Source organism: Anabas testudineus, chromosome 7 (genome assembly GCF_900324465.2).
Source record: "Anabas testudineus chromosome 7, fAnaTes1.2, whole genome shotgun sequence".
NCBI classification, from domain to species: domain Eukaryota; kingdom Metazoa; phylum Chordata; class Actinopteri; order Anabantiformes; family Anabantidae; genus Anabas; species Anabas testudineus.
Window position 1 is genome coordinate 9,345,250 of NC_046616.1, and position 22,911 is coordinate 9,368,160.

Consider the following 22,911-nt stretch of genomic DNA (forward strand, 5'->3'; position numbering starts at 1 on the left):
TCATTGTGGATCTCCAGGTTTCGAAGGTTTACCAGTGAACTAGCACAGATAACAACTTTTAAAAAGCCAGTGAGACATCATGTCCCAGGACCCTGAAACTAGCCCAGCTAAATGTAATCCAGTTGTTTTAGTCCTGTACCTTACAAGTGTACCAAATGTCTCTTACAAAAAGGTTAACGTCAAGGCCCTGCAAATGGTTCATTTACACGAGATGCAGATTACATTATTATTGATTACACTTGTGTTTTCCTGAAATAACAAGTTAGAATAGAAAACATCTGCAAAATAAACAATTTGTCAATGTGTGAGAAACTTTTGATTTTATAACGATGGTGACTGACTGTCATTGTTTACTTAACAAGAATATGAATTAATAATAATACTTGATACTTTATTAATCACCTTGGGAAAATTCTTGCAAATTGACTGACAAGAATAATACATACCATGTTGTTTTTACAGACTGCAAGTTTGAGACCAGATAACTGACTTAACTGAATATGGCACAACAATGCTGCACTAGTTGATAGATCAGATTTGGAGGGATATTATTTCTAATGTCTCAAGCTAAAATTTGATATTTATGAAAAAGAAAAAACACAGTCTACATTAAAACATCAAAACTATTTGATGAATTTACTGAGTCAGGATATTGAGTCATATTATGAGTGAGTGAGTCGTTACCAGGACTGAGATTAATGGGAAAGAACTGTTAAAAATAGTTGTTTTATGAATGATAGATCTGTACTGAGTTTGCTCTGGCTTCTAGTTGTGGGATTAATGGAAACACATCTGTCTGTCTTTCCATGTTCTATTATTACTTTTATTCGATTCATTTTAATGGGAGGGATACTCTACAGTCGCACAAGCAAATTGCAATACCACTGCTTTACTCAACCAACGCTCTCCTGATCCCTCCCTCTGCTAATCCACACTTTAAAAAACAACCCCAGATCCGTTTTGCAAACCACACTGAGTTTCTACATGCATGTATCTCGAGTGGAGGTGAAGTATGGTGATGTCTAATGCTGTGTTTCTGTTCTTAGGCTGGATCCTGTTGGAATCAGTAGATGGGGACCTGGATTACATCTCTCATGGACAGGGAATGCAACTGCAGGGCAACTTTTCCATAGCTGGACTGTTTCCTCTCCACTACACAGATGGACTAACTTCTAATTTACCGGCTTTGGTTCCATGTAATGTGTGAGTTTTATGAACAAATACAATCTATTTCAACTGGTAACACAAATCATTGTGTTGTTCTTAAGCCACTTTGATCTATTAAAACAACAATAAACATTGTTTAATAGTCACAAGAAGATCTGGTGATGTGAATCATGCCTCACAAAATAAAATCTCAAAAGACTTATGATCCAGAATTGTTTATTTGCAAAAAAGAGGGTAAAGCTCGTAAAAACTAAAGGCTTAAATTATTTTTTGGAGCTGGTCAACAACTCTGTTCATGAGTCCATTATACACAAATCACGGTGCATGGTTGCAAAGATTATTGTGTCCATTACAATGCTCCACAGAGGTGCTGTTTGCCGAAGAGCACCTCCACAGTTTTACAGGGAAAATGTCTTGTGCACTGAAACGAAAGTTGAATTGCTGAATGAACATGCACTGGGTTTGGTATGAGCAAGAGTGCTTTTTGAGGTTATTGCAGCGAAAAAAGGTTTAACTGATTATTAAATGTAAACTTGGGTATGTACAATAAGCACATGACAGATTATAGATATTTATCAGAATCACATTTTATGAATTCATGAATAAAATCCGGTAACTCCAGAAGGTTCACATTCTTTGTCTTACTCTGTTTTTTTCCCTGTAGAAATTCATTTGCAGTATATTCATATGCTGTACATAACATTTCGTTCTACAACTTACTTTTTCTAGAGGTACGCCCAACAAACACGGCTTTCACCTGATGCAAGCCATGAGATTTGCTGTGGAAGAAATCAACAACAGCACCCGACCACAGTCTCTTTTACCAGGAGTGAAGCTGGGCTACCAGATGTATGACATCTGCTCAGCACCAGCCAGTGTCCTGGCAACATTGGACCTGCTGGAGCACCTCTACCAGAACCCTTCCACTCCTGGGACAGAAGGAAACACACCTTCAAATTATGACAACAGTCAAACAACAGTGGTTGTGATCGGGCCAGACAGCAGCAGCAACACTTTCACCCCGGCTGCTTTACTTGGGGCCTTTCTCGTACCAGAAGTAAGTTATTTACCAGTAAGTTTTAATTGTTGCCCTTGAAAGTCTCATTCCTTACATCCTCTGCTCCATTGTAGATCTCCTATGAGGCCTCAAATCAAATGCTTAGCGACAAGTTCCTCTATCCAGCCTTTTTCCGCACAATTCCCAGCGACAAGAACCAGGTGACAGCTATAATCCAGCTTTTAATTTATTTCAACTGGACATGGATTGCTCTGCTAGCCAGTGATAATGACTATGGCCTGGAGGGCATGCAGAGCCTTTACCAGCAAGCCCCAAACTATGGCATCTGCATCGCCTACCAAGGAATAATCCCCTCACTCACCGATAACACAGTCCAGACCATGAGGAACATGGTGGACGGCATACTGAAGACCAAAGTCAACACTATTGTAGTCTTCTCCAGCAAGTCAAAACTTAGGGGCTTCTTCCCATTTGTCATTGAGCAGAATGTGACAAATAAGGTATGGATAGGGACGGAGGACTGGTCAGCAGCTACTCTTATATCAGGGATTCCTGGGATCCACACCATCGGCACTGTGATCGGCATGTCCATCAAATATTCACTTATTCCTGGTTTTGACGAGTTTGAGAAAAAGGTATTTCTGGCTTCAATGCAGCAGAGTGACACACAGAACATCTCTAACAGCACCATGGGCCAAGGGAATATCTGTCTACAGAGCACGGACTTGTTCAGCCTGGCCAGGAAGAATTTCTCAATGGACACATATGACATGACCTCCGCTTTCAGTGTGTATAAGGCGGTGTATGCTGTGGCTCATGCTCTGCACCAAGCTCTAGACTGTGATTCTGGAGAGTGCCAGAAAAGGAGTGTGTATCCATGGCAGGTGAGTAGATGTAAACTAGTGTTTTTGCTAAAGAGGAAAATCTCTCAGAACCAGATTTTGTCAGTCACTGATCCTCTGTTTCCCCTTTCCTCTCTACCTCAGCTCCTCTCGTGGCTTAAGCAGGTGGACTTCTCTCTGGACAACACCTCTGTTTACTTTGATAGTAATGGTGACCCGCCAACAGGATATGATATTGTTTCCTGGGTTTGGAGGGGGACAGATTGGTCTGTCAGGGTGGTGGGCTCCTTTAACCCCAATCCCACTATGCTCACAGTTAATGATGATCAAATTGAGTGGTACGACACAGGCAATTCAAAACCAGTAAGACCAGCATGGAGTATTTTTGATTTTAGTGATTGTAAGACTTAAATACTTAGTAATGTTAGTTTAAATTATGTTGTGCTTGTTAGTGATAAATCTGATAAATCTGTTTATGAAGTGTGAATGTAAAAAGGCCCGGAACAAAATTCCCCAAATTGGAATTAAATGTTTGTTCAGCTTCCTTCTCAGAGTATTTTAAAAACATTCAACAGGAATGAATAATAATAAAAAGCTTATTTCAGTAGATGTTATATATTGAATTCATATGTAATTTTTTAGAGGTCTAGTTTTAATGCTGGTAAACATTTTATTCATTTTATTGGATAAACTTTAACTTTTAATTTTAGTTTTTTTTATGTGAATGTATGCATTTGTTTCTGTTGCTGGTTGTATGCGCGTTTGTGTGACTACCTGTATTTTGTTATGTCTCTTATCTCTGCTCCTCTATGAGGAGATTATTAGACGTATAATTATTCTGAACTTTTGTTACTTGTGTTTAGGTGCCGGAGTCCATCTGCTCTCCACCCTGCCCAAAAGGCTACAAGAAGCTACTGTTGGGAGCGCATCGCTGCTGCTTCGACTGCCAGGCCTGTCCTGCTGCCACGTTCCTCAATATAAGTGGTAAAATTAAGGAATTTAAACCCCAAATAACACAAAGAAACAATATATACACTCACTGGACATTATATTAGGTACACCTGTACAGTTCTGCCATGAATAATACTTATATATAATAATACAAGTCTGTCTGAAAGGGGATAATTCTGTATATGAGAGGGGTTATATTAAAAGGGATTTTTAACATTTTGATCACCAGATTTTATAGAAAGTTACTGCCAGTTTGACAAATGATGAGCGCTCCTACACAGCAGTGTGTAAGTTTGACCAGCAGATGGTGCAGAGCATCAAACTATGGCCTAATGCAGGAGCAGCCCACCTACAATACCTAGGATCTAGGGATGACTCTCTCAGGTTTTCTCTTTATGCGGTTTCTCCTCAGACCCCACTACATGCCAGCATTGTCTGCCGGAGCAGTGGGCTCCCCCAAGCAGTGACCAGTGTCTCAAAAGGACCGTCCTGCTGCTCGCCTGGGACGCCCCCCTCTCCATCGCCCTGCTCTTCTTTCTGGTCGCCTGTCTTCTTATGACCTCTGGCTCTGCGATAATCCTCATGCTCAACCTGAACACGCCTGTGGCCAAGTCTGCCGGAGGCCGCACCTGCCTCCTGATGCTGGCAGCCCTGAGTGCTGCTGCTATGAGCTCTTTGTGTTATTTTGGCAAGCCTTCGCCTCTGGCCTGCATCCTCAAGTACCCTCTATTCATCTTCAGCTTCTCTGTGTGCCTGGCCTGCATCACTGTGCGTGCCCTCCAAGTTGTCTGCATTTTTAAATTTGCATCCAAGCTGCCGCCGGTCTATGACAAGTGGGCCAAAAAACACGGCCCAGAGTTCACCATTTTCCTGGTGTCTGTCACTATCTTGTTCATTTCTGGGGTCCGCGTGGCCCTCAACCCTCCCAAACCATCACAAGATCTCCTCTTCTATGAGGACAGCATTGTCTTAGAGTGCAGTAACACCCTCTCACCTGGTGCAGGTGTAGAGTTAGCTTATGTCTCACTGCTCAGTGTCCTCTGCTTCTCTTTCAGCTACATGGGAAAAGACCTGCCAGCCAACTACAATGAGGCCAAGTGTGTCACCTTCAGCCTCATGGTGTACATGATCTCCTGGATGAGCTTCTTCACACTGTACCTCGTCAGCAGAAGCCCATTCACCATGGCTGCAAACGTGTTTGCCATTCTTCTAAGCGTCCTGGCTTTCCTCGGGGGCTACTTCTTTCCCAAAATATATATTATTGTCCTGAAGCCACAAATGAACACGACTGCCCATTTCCAGAACTGTATTCAGATGTATACTATGAGCAAACAATAAAGCTTGTAATAACTGTATTTAAAGAAGAGTAGCTGAAGCGTAGCATGTAGTGTTTTTATCTGACAAGTGAGTTAATATGTTTGTTTGTACACAAATGAAGTTTTATTACATATCAGGTCTCAGGAGGGAGATTTTCTATTCACTGGACCTCTAATAGAAACATCAGAGGGCATACTCGAACCTAATGTTGTAGAAAATTAAATAGTATAAATAAAAGTTGATCTATGACTTGTGTTTGTGGAATCAATGTGTCCTTATCATAAAGCACTGTTTTTAAACTTATAAAATAAAATGTCCATACTATGCATGTTAATTGTCAGCGCACTGCCTTCTATCGAGCTGAGTCAACTGAAGGGAGGTGATGTGGGTCAGAGGGCACATAGAGACATTAAACTGGACATCCATGAGTCATCAGTAATTGTGTCTTTTGTTTAAATATTTAAAAAAATTTTCAATATTAAAACTAGATTAATTAACAGAGAGAGGCAGTCAGTGCTGCTCCAGACACTCTTACTCATCTATTTACTTGGACACCATCCAAGTAAATAGAAGAGTAGGTTCATTTGAATCAATACATAATATACTTTTTTAGATTCAATTGTCTCCTGACAGCTATCCAAGAAACAAAACTACAGTTTAAAAATCAATGTAAATATATTCATATAGTTTAACATGTTGGAGAAAATCAATCTTATCTACAAGCTGTTGTTTTTGAGTAACTTACATCTAAAGCTTTTTGTAGTTTATTAATGTCAGCTATTTTGAGGGAATCAACAAGTAGCAGCTGGTCACAGAAAAAAGTTTCACCCTGACGTAACTCATTGCATATAAAATAAATCCTCAATTGGCCCGCCTTATGTCTGCGTGCATGTGCAACCACACACACACACACACACACACACACACACACACACACACACACACACACACACACACACACACACACACACACACACACACACACACACACACACACACACACACACACACACACACACACACACAGTGCTGCTGCAGGCTGCTGTTTCACAGAAGAGATGAAAAGGCCTTTTGTGACTAAGGGGGGTCAGCTATTGACCAGTAGATGTGTGAGTAGAGTCCGAGCTTAGCTTTCCCACAGTCTCTCTGTCGACTCACAGTTTAATACCCTGGGTCAACAATTGAAGTGTGCCATGGGTGAACAAGCAGGGGTTTTATTGTCACTACACCAAGGACCAGAGAAGGCTGAGGACTTCAGGAGCTTTATTTGACAAACTTTTTGACCCACTGAAAATGAATATTGATTAATGTACAAGATATATAATGTGTATCATATGAAAACCAAAACACCAAACTGTCTTTCTCACGCTTCCCTTGATAAATCCTATTGTAAGTACAGCTGGTTGAAAACACACACATTAACATTTATGATTTATTTATTTTTTGGCACAAAATTAAAGGAACAAAACATGCAAACAGAATTATCTAAATTTTTGCAATAGAAAATCCACAAGTGTTGACTGTTCCACTGCAGTATTTAATTCATTTACAATGTCAGTGCCTTTTCCCTGGATGCCACTAATGCATACAATCCTATTTTAATTATTCCCAGGGTGCACATGAGGGGCTGCCTGTGTAACTGGAGTGTGAGATAAGCAGCAACCTCTGATGAGACACTGACAGCACATCATTCTCAGTCTGATATACATCTGGGGAATGGCTTTATCTCTACTGGTCAGCCTGTGATTGCTTCACCTCTGAGTTAACAATGGCTTTGTTATGCTAACATCTCACTATAAAAGGAGGCAGCTCCTCCGCAGACATCACAGATTACGGTGTCATCCTGAAGAAGCTGCTCACTCTACCTGCACAAGCATGGCTCCTCACTCCAGCAGCTACTCTTCCATCCACCACTCTAGGATCGCTGAGAGAGACAACATTAAAGTGAGTCCCAGTGTGTTTTTTGAGGGTTAGGTTGTATGTGAATTACTGACTTGAAGTGTGATCTTACCTTAATGTCTTCTCCTCCACAGTTGAGAAAACCTGTTGTGGAGAAAATGCGCAGAGATCGCATCAACAGCTGCATCGAGCAGCTTAAGGTCATCCTGGAGAAGGAGTTCCAAAAACAGGAGCCCAACTCCAAGCTGGAGAAAGCCGACATCCTGGAGATGACTGTGAGCTTCTTGAGGCAGCAGCTGCAGCCAGGACTGTGTCACAGAGACTTCACCCAAGGCTACTCTCACTGCTGGAGGGACTCTCTGCACTTCCTCTCTGCAGGCTCCAATGCAAATGTCTCTGCCACTCCTCTGCAGGGCCTCCAGCTGCAGGAGCAGCGGCTCCATCAGGACCAGAGAGTCAGCAGCCCCTCTCCAGTCTGCCTCACAGTCAGGCCCACCACGCTGCAAGACAGCAGAGGCCCTGTGTGGAGGCCTTGGTAGAGAATCTATCACACTGACACTCTGAGACCTGAGGGGACCTGCTCTCCCTCACTGTGTAGGAAATTCATTTCCAGCTTGCTCATTTATTGTGTTGAGTATGTTTAGTGTTTCATCATATTGATGATATGACATGTAATAGATATTCTATCTTCTCCTTCACACCTAAGATAGTTCAGCACACCGTTATAAAACTGTTCCTTCCTGTAAAATGATCATCAACAGTGTCCTTGTGCCGGTGTTCTGTTCATTAATATGAGTAATATTATTAATTTTAAAGATAAAACCAACTTAGTTCTGATGGGAAATTTTATACAGGGGTTCAATGAAAATGTCTGGTGTGACTTGTTTTCCTTAAATAGAGGAAGAAAGTATTGTCAAAGGCAAGAAACAGCTGCATTTGTGTCTTTCTATGTGTCTGAGTGACAAATGTCAGGGTTAATCCTTAGACATGTTTTAAAGTTTTAATTTTCACAAAATATATTTGTGCTTAGTGCATATTGTGTCGTTAAAGTATATTGATTGTGTATACAGTAAGCATGATATTCAATAAAAATCTGACTTAGTATTTTAGTTGCATTTACTTACTTCTATGACTGGACCAGTGAGTTTTGCAAATAAAATATATTTTGCACACATCTATAAATTCCATCATATTATTTTGCACTAGAATTTAACGTTTTTATTGTTATATTTAGTGTTAAAATATCAAATAGAGAAAACCCAAGTGCAGCCGTCATAAAGCAAACAGGTAGGTTCAGTCAAACAAACAGACTTACATTAAGACCAGGTAGAGGTGAAGCCAGAAAACAGGCAGGTAGAGTCCAAAACACAGGACCAAATAGATCCAGTCAGGAATGAATGAATGAAAACTATGATACATTAGCGCAAATGACTGGGCTGGTATATAAAGCATTCTAGCAAGAAGTGAAATGGAAACAGGTGAGGTGGCCAAGGGGGAAGGAAGCCATAGAGGTCGAGGACATCTGGTGGCTAGGAGGAGGAATGGTAGGAGACAGAAACAGGAACCTGGAGCAGCGGTCTTTTATACTGAAGGGATGAAGTTAATTAACACAGGACTTGACTGTGACATTTAGTTTTTTAAAAACAACATAACAAATTGGTTGTATCTTACTGTGTGTATATTTTTTTCTTGTGTTTGAACTTTGGATTAATAGAAAAATAAGAAATATTAGAAAGGGAAGTTGGTTATCTAGCAATGTTAACACTTAGGCCTACGTATGAAATAAATCAACAATTAGTTTTTTTTTATGATTGTAACTTTTTATTAATTGTCATACAAATGTTAGAAATAAGTTTTAAGAGCTTAAATGTGATAGCAAAACGGCAAAAACAACATCCTGCCATAAAGTATTGATATGCACACTCCTTACACACAAACACACACGCATCATTTTCCACATCCATCAAAAACTGGCATAGATAATTCAAAACGTAAGAGAAATATTCTCAACAGCAGCTGTCAGTAAAACACAGTACGGCAGATGCATATATACTGTTACATCAAGCAGTCCAAAGATAAACTCCACTGGAGTAAACAATCATTTCATCAAAGTAATCACTCAAAATCAACCTCCAGCTTTAAACACAAAGGAAAAGCAAACGACAGATGAATCAAAGTCTAAACAGGACAATCGTCAGATGAGTGAGAGATTTCACTTTTACTACTTGTCCATCAATATGATGAGACAATAAGGAAACCCACCACGAATGAGCAGGCTGGAAATGAATTTCCTACACAGTGAGGGAGAGCAGGTCCCCTCAGGTCTCAGAGTGTCAGTGTGATAGATTCTCTACCAAGGCCTCCACACAGGGCCTCTGCTGCTGCTGCTGTCTTGCAGCGTGGTGGGCCTGACTGTGAGGCAGACTGGAGAGGGGCTGCTGACTCTCTGGTCCTGATGGAGCCGCTGCTCCTGCAGCTGGAGGCCCTGCAGAGGAGTGGCAGAGTGTAGGTTGGAGCCTGCAGAGAGGAAGTGCAGAGAGTCCCTCCAGCAGTGAGAGTAGCCTTGGGTGAAGTCTCTGTGACACAGTCCTGGCTGCAGCTGCTGCCTCAAGAAGCTCACAGTCATCTCCAGGATGTCGGCTTTCTCCAGCTTGGAGTTGGGCTCCTGTTTTTGGAACTCCTTCTCCAGGATGACCTTAAGCTGCTCGATGCAGCTGTTGATGCGATCTCTGCGCATTTTCTCCACAACAGGTTTTCTCAACTGTGGAGGAGAAGGACACCCCAGTAAGCACATGATTCAGCAAACAACCAGACATTTGTTCTGAGCATGCTGATGCAAAATAATAAAAATCTCCTGCTGTACTTACTTTGATGTTGTCTTTCTCAGAGATCCTGCTGTGGTGAATAGAGGAGTAGTTGGTGGAACAAGGAGCCATGTTGGTGCAGGTAAAGTTAACAGTTCTTCAGGATAGCAGTGTAAGCTCTGGTGACTCTGGATGAGCTGCTCCTCTTTTTATACTGGCAGATTAGCATAACAAAGCCATGTGGCTCAGGCAGGGCTGGGGTTCCCACACTCAGGCCAGTGGGACCCCCAGCACAACAATAGGAGACACGTCAATAACTCATAGGGCATGTAGCTGAGTGTGGTATGTTTCCCAAGATAAGCAACAGGTAATTAACACGTTATCAAGTGGTCATCTGTTAATTTATCATGGACTGTCTGAGAATTAGATTTATATATGTATAGATATGATAGAGGACAGTGAAGCACACAGAAGTGAACATCTTCAAAGGAGGAAGACGGTAATAAAAGAACCAAATGCTTCGCTGCAATAAAACAATATAAACTGAAGGCTTTAGTTTCCTCTTCAAAGAAAGTTCCCTTCCTTAAAAAAACATTTTAGTTCCATGAACAGAAGCTGCAAAAATGTTTGTGGAAGAAACTCTTCAACTTCTATTTCATACAAACTTCACTGCAGTGACCACAGTGACTGTCTGAGTGGTTTTTATTCCACCTGTTGCTTCAGTTACTGACTGTTGAACGTGACACTTTGTTTTCAGGGTTTCCCACGTGAATGATGTGTGAAGAAGCTGCAGTTAACGATCCTCGGATCAAAGGCTCCTGCTGATGCTGATGATGCTGATGATGCTGATCGTGTCTCACGTGTGAAATCCGTCAAGTGGCCACGCTCTTCGTGGCGCGAGTCGAGGAAGACCTCGTGCTGTGCGTGAGCGCAGGTAGCGCACTTTAACACGAAATGACGCACATGTGCTCCGGGTGCACGGTCAGACAGAAAGCATGATATAAGAAGACACACACGAGCAGAGCTGGTGGGTTTAATGTCTCATGCATTGTCACTTCACCACAGTGGACTTGAAATCCACTGTATTTATAACTGGTATGTGGACATTTTCATTATTAGTCACATGTTAGTGACTGATTCCTGCAGAAAACCTGTTGGCAGACTTGCCCCAATGGTCTGAAGGCCCCTTCATAAGTGAACTGTGTCAAATTAGTGTCAAGTTAATGGCATTATGAGCGAGCTGGCAACGCGCCTCTGGGGGCCTCTATCACTGGCTGGCCCCAGATGTGAAGCTGGCCTTGTGGGCACAGTGTGAGTAGCCCAGTCTTCCCAGTTTCCCACCAGTCCCCAACATCAGGGTAAATGCACTACAAAAGCCATGCCGCTCCTCCGTGCTCCACTGGGAATGTTAATTGATCTTTTGTTGCAGGACAAACAGAAACTCTGTGCTCCAGTCTATCTGGGAAAAATCAAGTCAACTGGCTTCACTGCTTGGCACAGGGCAGCCTGTTTGCCATTGGTCACAGCCACAGATCTACAATGCTGAAAGCAATACCTAAAGTTTTAATTAAGTCAGGGAGTATTGTCAGAATAGACATAATACTTCAGTGTGTGACCTCAGAAAACACATAAATGAGAAGTCTGAGTCATATCCACACGCTAACAATACTTCCACTTTGCAGTAAAATAAAATAAAAAAAAGATAATTCAGAGGAATAGTTATGATCTTAAAGTGTAGTTAGAAGTTGTTTAATGCAGTAATCTCAAAATTAAATTATTGCTACACATGAAATAATCACAAAGTTATTATTTTCATACTTTCAGATCAGTCACAGGGTCACATTCGTTCACACATTAAGGTATAAATAGGTTAGATATGCAAATAAACACCTGTAATAGCCAAATGCACTGTATTTTCCTCGTTTCCACCTGAGCAGGTGAACAACCTGTTGATATTTCTATCACATCCACCTTCATTATATCAATTTAAAAGGGTCACATACTTCATATTTGCCATTATAAACAACAACGTCTCTTTTCTCGCTCTACATAAGTAAATGTTATTTGTCTTTATATGTCTTAAACTCTCTTGTCACCGTCGTAGCATTTGAAAACACAGTAACAGCGGAACTGTCGAGTCAAATTCATGTCTAACTTTGCTATCTGTTCTCTCCATTGTCGCCATGTTTGTGTGAATCTGTGCCTCTTCTGAAAGTTCGTGTGCAGTATGTGGCTGCTGGAGGTCTTTGTCTACAAGTGTGTGTGAAGACGAGTTTCCCTCCCACCAGCAGCCCGAGAGCTCTGAATTCCTGTCATAAAGTCTCAGCCATTGCTCAGACCTGCGGTGGTGCAGAGCAGCTTCCCGTCAGCCACCTCTCTGTGAGTGTGGTATCTCCCGTTTCCCACACTCTGCGCCTATTCACAGGCCCCGAGAGAGGAACAATAGAAGTGTGTCTTGTTACACATCACATTAGCTACGGTGTTTGATCTCCTGTTGAAGGGGGAGGGGAGACCGCTTCAGCCAGACCATCTGGCCTGGCCAACTAGACCCTGAGAAAGTCCCAGGCATGCCACATACTCCACAACTTCTGCACACACAAATAGTTGTGAAAGACTTTTGTGGCACTTGAGACATAATTCAAGCACTAGACAGCATGCCACAATCAAGACAACAGGCAGCGGTGTCTCTGTACCCCAGTTCTTCTATTTTTTAAACACCTGTGCAGCAGCACAGTCAGGAAAAATGATGTTAATGATCCATGTGGGAAACACTGGACTGAGGAAATCTAAATTCAGAAAAAGTATCATGCACCAAAAAACAAACAAAAAAGTAATATGTTGAATTAGCTCATTAAGATGAATGACTGTAAAAACAAATACACACTTTAAATCACAGATTAACATCCATCACCAGTAGTAGGAATTGTAATTATAATGCACTAAATTGCACTAGAGCTGTAGCCAAATATATGAATAAATAAATACTGTATGTAAAATAATGATAATAATGACACATACATACTGTAGGCCACTGTTTAAATGCTGCATTGGAGTTGTGTGTATGATCTCTGTTGTATTGTTCTTTTAATCTGACAGTTTATTTATAGTTTATTTTTATTTTTTTATATTTTGCAGAGTTTAACTTGTGGTGAACATTCAGAGTTGGGTACTGACATGACATAAAAGTTTTGCACAAACCTACTGCTGCAGTAAAATTAGCATTAATGAAGTTGCTGTCAGATCATTCCTGCGCTGTTAAACCCTCTGGTGTGCCTGGATTTAACTATTTAGTCCTGAATAGAGCTTGAAACAAAATACTACCTGTTCTCCGTCACTAAGGACATTTTCCAGGACTAAATGCTGCATTAACACAAACTACAGTTTTTATGCATGTTTATGTGTAGTTAATGCTCTGAAACTCAGAAAAGTATAACATCAACACCACAATTGTTTATGTTTGATAAAACTTCGTGTGAAGTTTTCCATTTATTTTTTAAAGTTCAAAGGCAAACTTCTCAAGGAAGTACTTCAACAGATTCTTTTAGTAAAGACTGACATCAACATAACATGCCTTTATAAAAGGTAAATATCATTTATGGATATCACAAGACAACAGTGAACACGTATAATATCAGGAGTAACACTTCTTCAGACACAAGCCAAATAATGGTTACTAACAGTCATAATAAAGTATAATCATAATATGATTTACAGTAAAAGTGGATCCATGGGATCCATTCATGGGACGTTATTTATCCATCAACACCAAGCTGGTGAAATGTATCAGTAAGTGATACTCAGTATCAGTACATAGTGGTTTAAACGCATCAATAAAGTGTCTCAGACACTAAAGTAATTCAACCCAATGTGGGTCTTACAACAACAACATGTTCGTAAAACAAACAAAATCTTCTTTTCCAACAGGAACTGACTTATACAGTGTATAATGTGTCAACACATGGTGTAGTTAATCAGTAAAACCTGAATCATTTCAGTCCTTCCAAAGGAATACTGGCACACTGTGCCCATTTCTCTAAAACACTCAAAAGTAATGAATCTCCTGCCAAAGCAAAATTAAAAGGACTTCAGTAAGTCTTCAACTTTCTGTCCATGACATTCACAGACGTAGGTCTCGTTCTCTTTTTGTAGAAGTGAGGCTGCCTCCATCCTACCAGGGCCTCCACAGAGCACAGCTGGCCTGGCTCACGCCCTTGTTGGAGCTGGCCTGATGAAGAGGAGAACAAGGTGGGGAGAGGTTGCAGGGGCTGTGGCTGCTCCTGCTGGATGACTGAAGGCCCTGGAAGTGGCTGAGCAGCCGTCTGTGGGCCTGGGTCTGGACCTCGCAGTGGGACAGGAAGCTGACGGCCTCCTGCACACAGTGAGAGTACCCATCGCTGGCCGACATCAGGCCAGAGGTCATGCTGACGTGCTGTTGCTGCTGCTTCTTCTGCTGCCAGCTTCTCAGGTAGGACACAGCCATCTCCAGGATGTCGGCCTTCTCCTGCTTGGAGTCGGGCTGCTGCCTCAGGAATTCTGGACCCAGAAGGGATTTCAGCTGCTCAATGCTGGTGTTGATGCGGTCTCTGCGCAGTTTCTCCACCATCGGCTTTCTCAGCTGAAATAAAGAAAAAGAAACTAATTTAATTCTCTATTCAAAAATGTTTTCATGAAATACAGTATGAACACATTTTAATCAGGGAGTTAAGTGACTTTGTAGAAAAGGTCTTTACCTTATGAGCAGGAGTCAGGTGTTCCTTAGAGTAGCTTGCTTGTCCAATAACAGTGGGTGCCATAGCTGTAGAGGGTTTCTGCTCGGTTTGAAGAGCCAGTTGAGTCTGAGCTGCCTTCTCCTCTGCTCTGCCCTGTATTTATACACCCAAATCTCCATATGAATGTGTGGGTCTTGGGCTTGTTGGAGTTTCTCACAGTCCCTGGGCCAATGAGAGCGCTGGGAAGGGCTTTGAGGAACGCAGGGCTGCCACATGCTCAATGAAGTGTTTATAGCCATGGGGACAATGAGTGTGTCTCTGGGGAGCAGGTGGAGGAATAGACTGCGAGAGAAAGAGCCTGGGGTGGAGGGGGTGGGGGGCGGAGGAGGGAGGTGTAGCTGGGAGAATGACCCAGTGCTTGTGTTGATATGGGAAAGTGGTGACCCCAGAGGGAAGCACGCCGCTGTCTCATGTCATCTCCACCGCCACGTAATTGAGCACAAAGTGCCTCCGCCACCAGGCACACGTGGGTGTTACAGAGGGCCAGCCATTAGAAAAGACCTACATGCAGCCATTTCCACCAGTGTGCCACGGCAGACTTCCCCCACGGAGCTGTGCAACAGTTGAGATGTCTCAGAGATCAACAGAAAATGAGGCTTCAAATAAAATGGGAGAATGAGATAGAGTCTGAATTTAAACTTTCTATGAAGTGTCAAACACCAAAATAATCCAATAAAAGTCTCTGTGACATATTTTATTTTAAAGGGAGCTTGTCACTGTAAGTGGTTTGTTCTACAAGCAAACACTATAAACTGTATACAGTACAACAATATTGTTTCTTTTATGGGAAAGATTTGTGTGTTGTTGTTTTCTCTGTGCACTTCTCTTTAGTTTAGACAAGCTGAACTTTCATGGTTCATAATTATCCAAAATATAACGTATAAGTGTTTGGACAGAATTCCTGGTTCTTCTATGATCGAGTGTTCTGGTTTCCTGCCTAAAGATGCATTATTACCAACAATAATGGGTGTGTTCCTCTAAACTGTGTGTTTGTTTACTATTTGTTTGATTATCAAACTGCTCGTGCTTCTTGTTGCCAGGTCTCATAACTGGGACGTTAACATAACTGATCTAAGTTATGTACCTAAACTATGAAGGTAAGACTGAAGTTGCATCAAAATGTTTTAAATGTTGACCTCATTTGATCTGATATGTAGTTTTACAGAGGAAACTAGAAGCTTTGAAAACTAAATTACACTCACTTTATAATTCTTAAGTGTCATTTAAAATCTTTTTTGCAGCGTTGCAGTGTTTCAATAGTCAAACAACTCTAGATTACACACCTGTGAACTTGTGTAAATGAGTGTATCTGGGTATTTTCCGTCCGCTTTAATCTGATGGTGGGTGAAAATGATTTAACCTGTTAAGACAAGTGCTTCAACTGTAAACACCCCATCAGCCTCCACACTCCCAGCACATGTTCACACATCAGGCAACACCTCCACCACTGCTCACACACTCTCAGCCACACTCTCATTCACTTTCCCTCCTTCCCACACACACACACAGCTGGCTGACCTGCCTGCCGCTGGCCACGTCTCAGTCACACGCTCCCTTCCTGCCTGTGTGGAACGTGGGAGCCGCTGTGATCCCAGGCTTCCCACACTTCAGTGTTAATGACACTGAGGCCGGCTGCACAAAGGAAGTGTGCCCTGTCGAACAAAGATTGAGTGACCAACCTCCCCCTCCTAACACACACACACAGACACAGGAATATAGGGCTGTGAACAGGGCTTCCAGGCACACCATCTGGACAGAGCATACCCTATTGTCAGCCAATCAAGCATGGGAGACGTTCAGCGTGAGAACTGGAGAGGCTTAAATAGAGACAGAAAGTTAAATAAAAAGAATAGTGAGGGTGTGTGTGGAGGGTGGGAAACTTTGGAGGATAGTTTGAGGAAGTTTATCTAAGATGTGGTCCTAAATGATCTGTTGTGTGAGATAAACAGCTGCGTGAGATCAGGACAGGTGGATTTTGAACCACTTTATGAGGTGTTTGCTATTAAAGGATAGTGAATATTGATAATTCAGGAATCAAATACACAGTAAAAACAGAAATATAACAACTTATAACAACATTACAACTGAAATATTGGACATTTGTGATTAAGTCATTGATATTTAACTTTTTTCTAATGTGATCTGAACTGTTTGTCCAACATGTTGTTAAATGAAGACAGACTTGTTGTAAATTGACGCCGTTCACACATTCCTGGACAGATGTTGTTCTTCCATGTTCCCACCACATATCATTCCCAGTCGAAACAACAACGAGGATATCTCCTTCATTGTGGCGCATCAGTTGAGCGACAAGAGGCCTGCAAAGGGCCCCTCCCACCAGTTTGTTTGGATTGGGGCCATTGTACCCCATGAATTCAACTAATTCATTCACATCCTATTGTCATAACACTGCTTTGTGATTGGCCAACCCCTGTGAGAACCAGCAACACATTAAATCGATGTGAAGCTGGTATTAGTATATAAAGGATGGAGGTCTTGATGGGTAAAATCATAACCTCACCCTCGCAGACTTGGATTGACTGGACGCCATCTGACGGCACCTTCACCATGAGGGATCAGCACGCAACGTAAGTTCAAAGAGAGAAACTCGTCTGTGGAAGTTAATTTTACTTGTTTCTTCTTTTTCTTTGTGGTCATTATAAGTCTCAGTATAATGATTTGTTGTTTTGGTTTTGAATGAGGGTCCACGCTTTTGCTCTCCTGATGCTACAGAAATGTGACTTTTTGATTGAAAGTTTTAATTGTTGTGGCTTTTTGGATCCATTAAAGGGTCACTCCACTTAAACAACAACAAACAGGGTCCAGTGGTGGTTGTCTCTTGAATTTAGTTTACTCTTTATGTATTCAATTAGTAACTTATTTGAGACAATCACCGTCCATTTCCACATTTTCACTGTACGTTGAAGATCTCTCAGTGCTTGGAGTACCACTACTAAACTAACTCTTTTGAACTGGAGCAGCAGCAATCTCACATGAGGATGTTTTGAAAAGTGACCCTAACCCTTTAAATACATCATACAGCTAACAGCTAAACCGATAGTTAATGTCTATTTGATTTTTCTAACATTAATTGGACATTTCTTCATTGTCCTCAGCATGTGTAAGGTGACGATTTTGGAGAGGAAGTGCACAGACAGAGCAGTGAGACTCAGAACGACCTTGGAGAGTCAACTCAACAGCGGAGTGTCTCGCTCTGACGTGTGGGACAAGACTGTCTCCTTCTTCACTGTGAAGAAGGCCTTGATTTTCCATAATGGCTACAACAAAACCTCCAAAAAAGCCATGAGGCTGTTCCCCTCACCCACTGACGATGTGGCACCGCTGTGCTGAAGTCGACACACGCAGGAAGATAACATGAAATAACATGGGACTGTGTGTGCGTGTATCTACAAGTTTTGAAAACCAGAACATGACAGCACTCTGTCAAGAAGAAGCTCCACATGAAAGATATTTTCAGTTGGAAAAAAGGACAGCAAATTAGAAAATGGAAATCTTTTATGGATTGTCCTCGTCTGTGAACATTTACACTGATCTTAATGGTCCTCAGATGGGCCTTAAAATGTGCATTCGATGCCTTAAGCCTTAGTTCTCCTTGAAACTGGTCACTTCAAGACCATGTTGTTGAGGTTTTGTTAAAAAGTCATAATCCCTTGAATAAAGGGGACATTTTTATGCTAATGCATATTTTATTTTGTAAATGTTTCTACAACATTGTGAGAGGTTTTATTTTTAGTAGCCATGTTTAAATATGGATATATGTGTTTTATTGAAAGTCATTCATGAAATGTGCAATATGTGTCTTAATATGCATGATGAACATGAATTATTTTTAAAGTATTAAATGTGTGATCAATATTAAATTCTTAATGTCACTTATTAAGAATTCATTTTTGACCAGTTAGGTTCAATTTGTTTTGTGTCACTAAACACCGACCCATATTTCACATATGGCTTAATAAATGTGGCCCTCTAGTGGCCTTGAAACTGCAGTACCTGATCTTATGATGTACAGTGCAGTAACATTTCCCTTCATAGTTTCTGGTCTCAAGATCTCAGAAAAGCAGATAAAGGTTTCCAGAAAGGTTCTGAGCCCTGAAGTCCATTTACATTTTTAAATAGATCAACAGGTGCTTAGAGACCAGAGCCAGTGTGGGCCATTATAAAGCACTGGGTTGAGAAACATGTTCATGGCCTTGCTGTCAGTCCAGACCAAAAGTAATTGGTAGACAGATAGACAGACACAGTGTTTTGTTCTTTAGAATCTGTTCTTCAGCTCATTCAAATAGAACAGTTTCCGATTGTGAACTCCGACCTGGCCTTTCTGGTTTTAGGGCTGACCGGGAGTTTGGAATTTGTGGGAAAGCACACATCAAATATAAAACTGTTCAAAATACATTTCTTAATAGAGTGCTTGTACTTTTGTGTCTTAAGTAAATTTTGTATCATGCCCTTTAGCACTTTGAGTACGTTGAAGTGGTACTTTGCTTGTATTGGATATTTTTATGCAGGTACCTGAACCTTTTAAGTTTGTGTACTTTAGTTTCCACTCTGGTAAGTAAAGTAAAGTGTGCTGTTTATATGAAGACACCGAAGTTGAAACATCCTTTCGGGAGTGCAAACAGCAGCTGGAACAGAAGAGGTTAGCCCTGGATTTGGAATTTTTACGGCTTTATTAATCATAGGCTAAATTCAAAAAGCAAACATTCAGCAACAGTTTAACATTATAGCAGCAGGAATAGGCAAATTTACAATAAACTTGGTGAACTCCACACCATGCATTCAACTCTTAAGGACAAGGACACTGGTGTCACTGTCTAAAAGCTAAAATCAGTCACTGAGGATCAAACTCTGTGCCACTTTGCCATCCGCAAAATTTGTTCTGGGGATTGACATGAGTGTGCTGCCAGTGATTGTAGGGGAACCTAAAGTCAAAACAAAACAATTAGTCAAAGAAAAGTGTGTTTAGGGATATAATGTAGGTCTGTTTTATTATTCATTTAGACAGGTCAGATATTTCACTGCAACAGATGGAATCTTTTACAAGTGCAAAGTTCACTTTGTCACCAAGGCATAGCTTTATGGAAAAAAATAAAACAAACTTTTATTCATCGTTCTTTTACGCATTTTGCTTCTGAGGTCGATAAAATAAACCTTTCACATACACACTGAATCAAAAAACTTTTTTTTTCTGTCCAACACTCAAATTCCAGTTAGAACCTACATGAAGACCAAACGACAAAATCCCCGAAGAAAAGGACAGGTTAGCTTGTAACCATGTGACACTGAAACCTTCTGCCATTTTAAAAAGCCCTGAACAAAAACAAACTTAAACTGAACAAACAGAGAAAAGGGAAAGATAAAATCAAATGCCACTCGCAATACATGCTGGGTCAAATCCCCAAACAGTAGTTATCTTAACATTGCACCCCAGTATTAGGCGGGGGTTTTGAAAAGCCACAAAACATGTCCACCCTAAAACAGAATTCACAAGTTATTCCCATCAACCAGACAACTATGAGCATGAATAATTAAATCCTCTCAGCTTGCCATTCTGCAACAATCTATACAGGAAAATTGTGAAGCTGCAGTTTGTTTGCGGTAACAGTCGAGAACCAGAAAACACACAAAAAGTCTCCAATTTAAATCATCATTAGATCATTTGTCTAGAGCTTGACAAGAAAGTTTAGACCGGTGGTCTGAATTCAAGGGGCAGCATGTGCAATTCTGTTTTAGCGTGTCCCCCCCACCCTTCAACAGCATTGTGTTTTGTGTTAAAAGTTACAGAGATGTTTCCAAAATTGGATGATTTTTTTTTTTTTTTGACTACACATAGATTCTGCTTAAAGTTAATTTGAAAATGTCATATCTGGGAAGGAGGTGAGTGGGAAACATGGTGTATTTTTGTGTGTGTATACTTTGCATGTGTGCCAGTGTGTAAAAAGAGACAATTTTTTTTTCTGTTGGTAGATGTCCCAACATTATTTGCAGGGCTGTTATGTGTTGGAGGGGCGTGTGTTTGGGTTGGGCATCAGGGCAAAGAGTTCAACAAATCTTGCAGGAAGAGGTCAGGGTCTGTGATTTCAGAGAGGAGACCTGGAAAAGAAAAAGGACAACAAGCTTCATGTTAACATTCATGGCACATCGCAGTTTTGAACTTACTCCAAGCAGGAGATTAAAACCAAGAGTCTAACATAAAAAAAACATCCTCATTTAAACACCTGGAGTAACAGAAAGTAGAAGAAGAAGAAAAATCTAAGCCAGACTTGAAAAACTATGAACCTATCCTTTAATGAGAGACACGTGTACTGACCTACAACATCAAAGAACTCTGACAAGGACTCAGCGGGCATGAGTTCATCCTGAAAGGCCCTGAGCACGCGCTCCGAGGCCTCGTAGATGGGCATGTCATTGTGACGGACATATTCTGCTAGCGAGAAGGACCAGCCCCCCTCTGTGTTGCTGGTGGGTACTTTCTGTAAGTTCAAAAAGAGGCAATGATGTCAACTACTGTTTTAGTCTCAATGTTATCAGTAGAAAAGGAGGTCTTCTCACCTGACCATATACAACAAGAACATTTTATTATTGGTCTCAACAAATGTGTCTTTTCTGCTGGTCATCATGTCTGTGTTGGAACTTTTTTCAATACGATAGAGTTTGATTAAAACTGTAAAACGTGAAGTGAATTCTCTATGAAACTGATAAGGGGCTAATCTAAAGCACTCCACATAACAGATACATAACAGAATATCATGGGTTCGGATGGTGTGTTTGTGGCATCAACATTCACAATATTTTGTTTTTAATTTTGTTTATTTAGTTTTAAAATTGTAACTGCACAATTACCCTGAACATGTCGTAGACAAGATCCACCAGGCCCCAGAAGAGAAGAGGGGAACGATAGACCGCATATTCCTTTGGTGCTTTGTCTGTGAGTCTGCAGAACAGGAAAACAGAAAAGAAAATAAAGATTGAAGACAGGAGCTTGTTTAACGGCATTAAAAACATTACAGCATTAAACGGCATTAAAACGGCACTTGATCTCAAATCAAATGCCGTTTTAAACTTAATATTAAAATCCTTAATTTAATACCACAAAATCCCACCTACGGATATAATCATCACATGAAGCTGCCCTATTTTCAACTTGCTCCAACCTAAAAACATTTAATCAATACAGTAGAAACAGAAAAATGAAAAAGAAGCCAAGTCTCATACTTGTTGGTGCAGACTGCAGAGACCTTGCGGGCATGTGCGGTGACCAGGAGTCTTCGAAGAAAGTATATACGTGAACTCCTCCAGCGTTCAGGCGGCATGATGTGCATGCCCAAGATGGTGTAGTAGTGCGCTCCTTCCACCTCATATGAGCTCTCCACCCACTTTTCACATGGCTGCTCCTGGAAACTCTGTAGGTTCTTCTCCTCCCGGGATGTAGCCCTTGTACTGACAGTGACAGTGATTTCAGTAACATGAAATGATGGTGAGGAAAAATATGAAACAATTAGTGAAATAAGGTTGTTTACGGTTTGTTTGTCATCCTTACATCTTGTCACAGAACCAACCATAAATCTAAGAGCTGGTTCATGTGCTGACCGAAAGTCTGATGATAGATTGTTTTAGTCATAAACGATTTAAAATAAAAAAGGTACACACGTGTTCAGGACGTAGAGCACAGTGTGGATGATGTAGGGAATGAGGTGGATGTTGCTCTCTCGTCCTCCTCCTCCTGTGTCCACGCTGAATGATTGTTCAGTAGCAAAGCGCAGGAAAAGCAGTTTGGTGTCGTGGATGTTAAGTTGGTATGTGGGCTCCCGCTGGCCTGTACACTCTTGCAGATATGTGTTGTGCCTGCGCAACAGAGAGGAATGCAGTTGGGAATGATTCACTCTGTGGCTTATGAAAGATTTCTTTTCTGTCTGTGAGTGCTGATGCACGATTTTACCTTGCTAAGCATGTAGCAAATGCTGATTCTGGCACATGTGGCCCCCACACAGGAAGCAGTCCATTGCACTTGGTGTTGGCGTTCTGGAGAGCAGCACTCTCCCACTCCTCTCGTCCACGAGCCAGCCTAAACTCAGGAAAAAGGTCAGATCAGACTGAATTAAAGCTCATGTTACTGAAGAGAA

The 22,911-nt window shown here is 41.3% G+C and overlaps 5 protein-coding genes across 5 annotated transcripts in view; 2 read left to right on the forward strand and 3 right to left on the reverse strand.

The window, feature by feature from the left end:
- Positions 1-1,018: 1,018 nt before the first annotated feature.
- LOC113167712 (taste receptor type 1 member 1) lies at positions 1,019-5,316 on the forward strand. The gene is made up of 6 exons (XM_026368524.1): positions 1,019-1,203; positions 1,897-2,224; positions 2,299-3,069; positions 3,172-3,390; positions 3,891-4,011; positions 4,391-5,316. The coding sequence occupies exons 1-6, from the start codon at positions 1,019-1,021 to the stop codon at positions 5,314-5,316; spliced, it is 2,550 nt and encodes an 849-aa protein (XP_026224309.1).
- Positions 5,317-7,052: 1,736 nt separating this feature from the next.
- On the forward strand, positions 7,053-7,733 carry LOC113167808 (transcription factor HES-5-like). Its single transcript, XM_026368678.1, has 2 exons — positions 7,053-7,239; positions 7,329-7,733. Exons 1-2 carry the CDS (start codon positions 7,075-7,077, stop codon positions 7,731-7,733), a joined length of 570 nt encoding a protein of 189 aa, XP_026224463.1. The 5' UTR covers positions 7,053-7,074.
- Positions 7,734-9,544: 1,811 nt separating this feature from the next.
- her12 (hairy-related 12) lies at positions 9,545-10,130 on the reverse strand. The gene is made up of 2 exons (XM_026368714.1): positions 10,062-10,130; positions 9,545-9,955 (listed from the first exon to the last, which is right to left on the reverse strand). The coding sequence occupies exons 1-2, from the start codon at positions 10,128-10,130 to the stop codon at positions 9,545-9,547; spliced, it is 480 nt and encodes a 159-aa protein (XP_026224499.1).
- Positions 10,131-13,530: 3,400 nt separating this feature from the next.
- On the reverse strand, positions 13,531-14,839 carry LOC113167733 (transcription factor HES-5-like). The gene is made up of 2 exons (XM_026368554.1): positions 14,729-14,839; positions 13,531-14,613 (listed from the first exon to the last, which is right to left on the reverse strand). The coding sequence occupies exons 1-2, from the start codon at positions 14,789-14,791 to the stop codon at positions 14,167-14,169; spliced, it is 510 nt and encodes a 169-aa protein (XP_026224339.1). The 5' UTR covers positions 14,792-14,839; the 3' UTR covers positions 13,531-14,166.
- Positions 14,840-19,439: 4,600 nt separating this feature from the next.
- ubr4 (ubiquitin protein ligase E3 component n-recognin 4) overlaps positions 19,440-22,911 on the reverse strand; it is a 45,442-nt gene continuing 41,970 nt past the window's right edge. The window contains 6 exon segments of the mRNA XM_026367987.2: positions 19,440-20,881; positions 21,099-21,261; positions 21,632-21,722; positions 22,004-22,228; positions 22,439-22,633; positions 22,728-22,853. Coding sequence (XP_026223772.1) covers positions 20,817-20,881; positions 21,099-21,261; positions 21,632-21,722; positions 22,004-22,228; positions 22,439-22,633; positions 22,728-22,853 — 865 coding nt within the window. The 3' untranslated portion in view covers positions 19,440-20,816.

Excerpts from the sequence above, each read along its gene's own strand:
- LOC113167712 (XM_026368524.1), top strand. The coding sequence starts at position 1,019 with ATGTCTAATGCTGTGTTTCTGTTCTTAGGCTGGATCCTGTTGGAATCA. Across the intron at positions 1,204-1,896 it reads GCTTTGGTTCCATGTAATGT|AGGTACGCCCAACAAACACG; the intron begins GTGAGTTTTATG and ends TACTTTTTCTAG. Across the intron at positions 2,225-2,298 it reads GGGCCTTTCTCGTACCAGAA|ATCTCCTATGAGGCCTCAAA; the intron begins GTAAGTTATTTA and ends GCTCCATTGTAG.
- LOC113167808 (XM_026368678.1), top strand. The coding sequence starts at position 7,075 with ATGCTAACATCTCACTATAAAAGGAGGCAGCTCCTCCGCAGACATCAC. Across the intron at positions 7,240-7,328 it reads CTGAGAGAGACAACATTAAA|TTGAGAAAACCTGTTGTGGA; the intron begins GTGAGTCCCAGT and ends TCTCCTCCACAG.
- her12 (XM_026368714.1), bottom strand. The coding sequence starts at position 10,130 with ATGGCTCCTTGTTCCACCAACTACTCCTCTATTCACCACAGCAGGATC. Across the intron at positions 9,956-10,061 it reads CTGAGAAAGACAACATCAAA|TTGAGAAAACCTGTTGTGGA; the intron begins GTAAGTACAGCA and ends TCTCCTCCACAG.
- LOC113167733 (XM_026368554.1), bottom strand. The coding sequence starts at position 14,791 with ATGGCACCCACTGTTATTGGACAAGCAAGCTACTCTAAGGAACACCTG. Across the intron at positions 14,614-14,728 it reads ACCTGACTCCTGCTCATAAG|CTGAGAAAGCCGATGGTGGA; the intron begins GTAAAGACCTTT and ends TCTTTATTTCAG.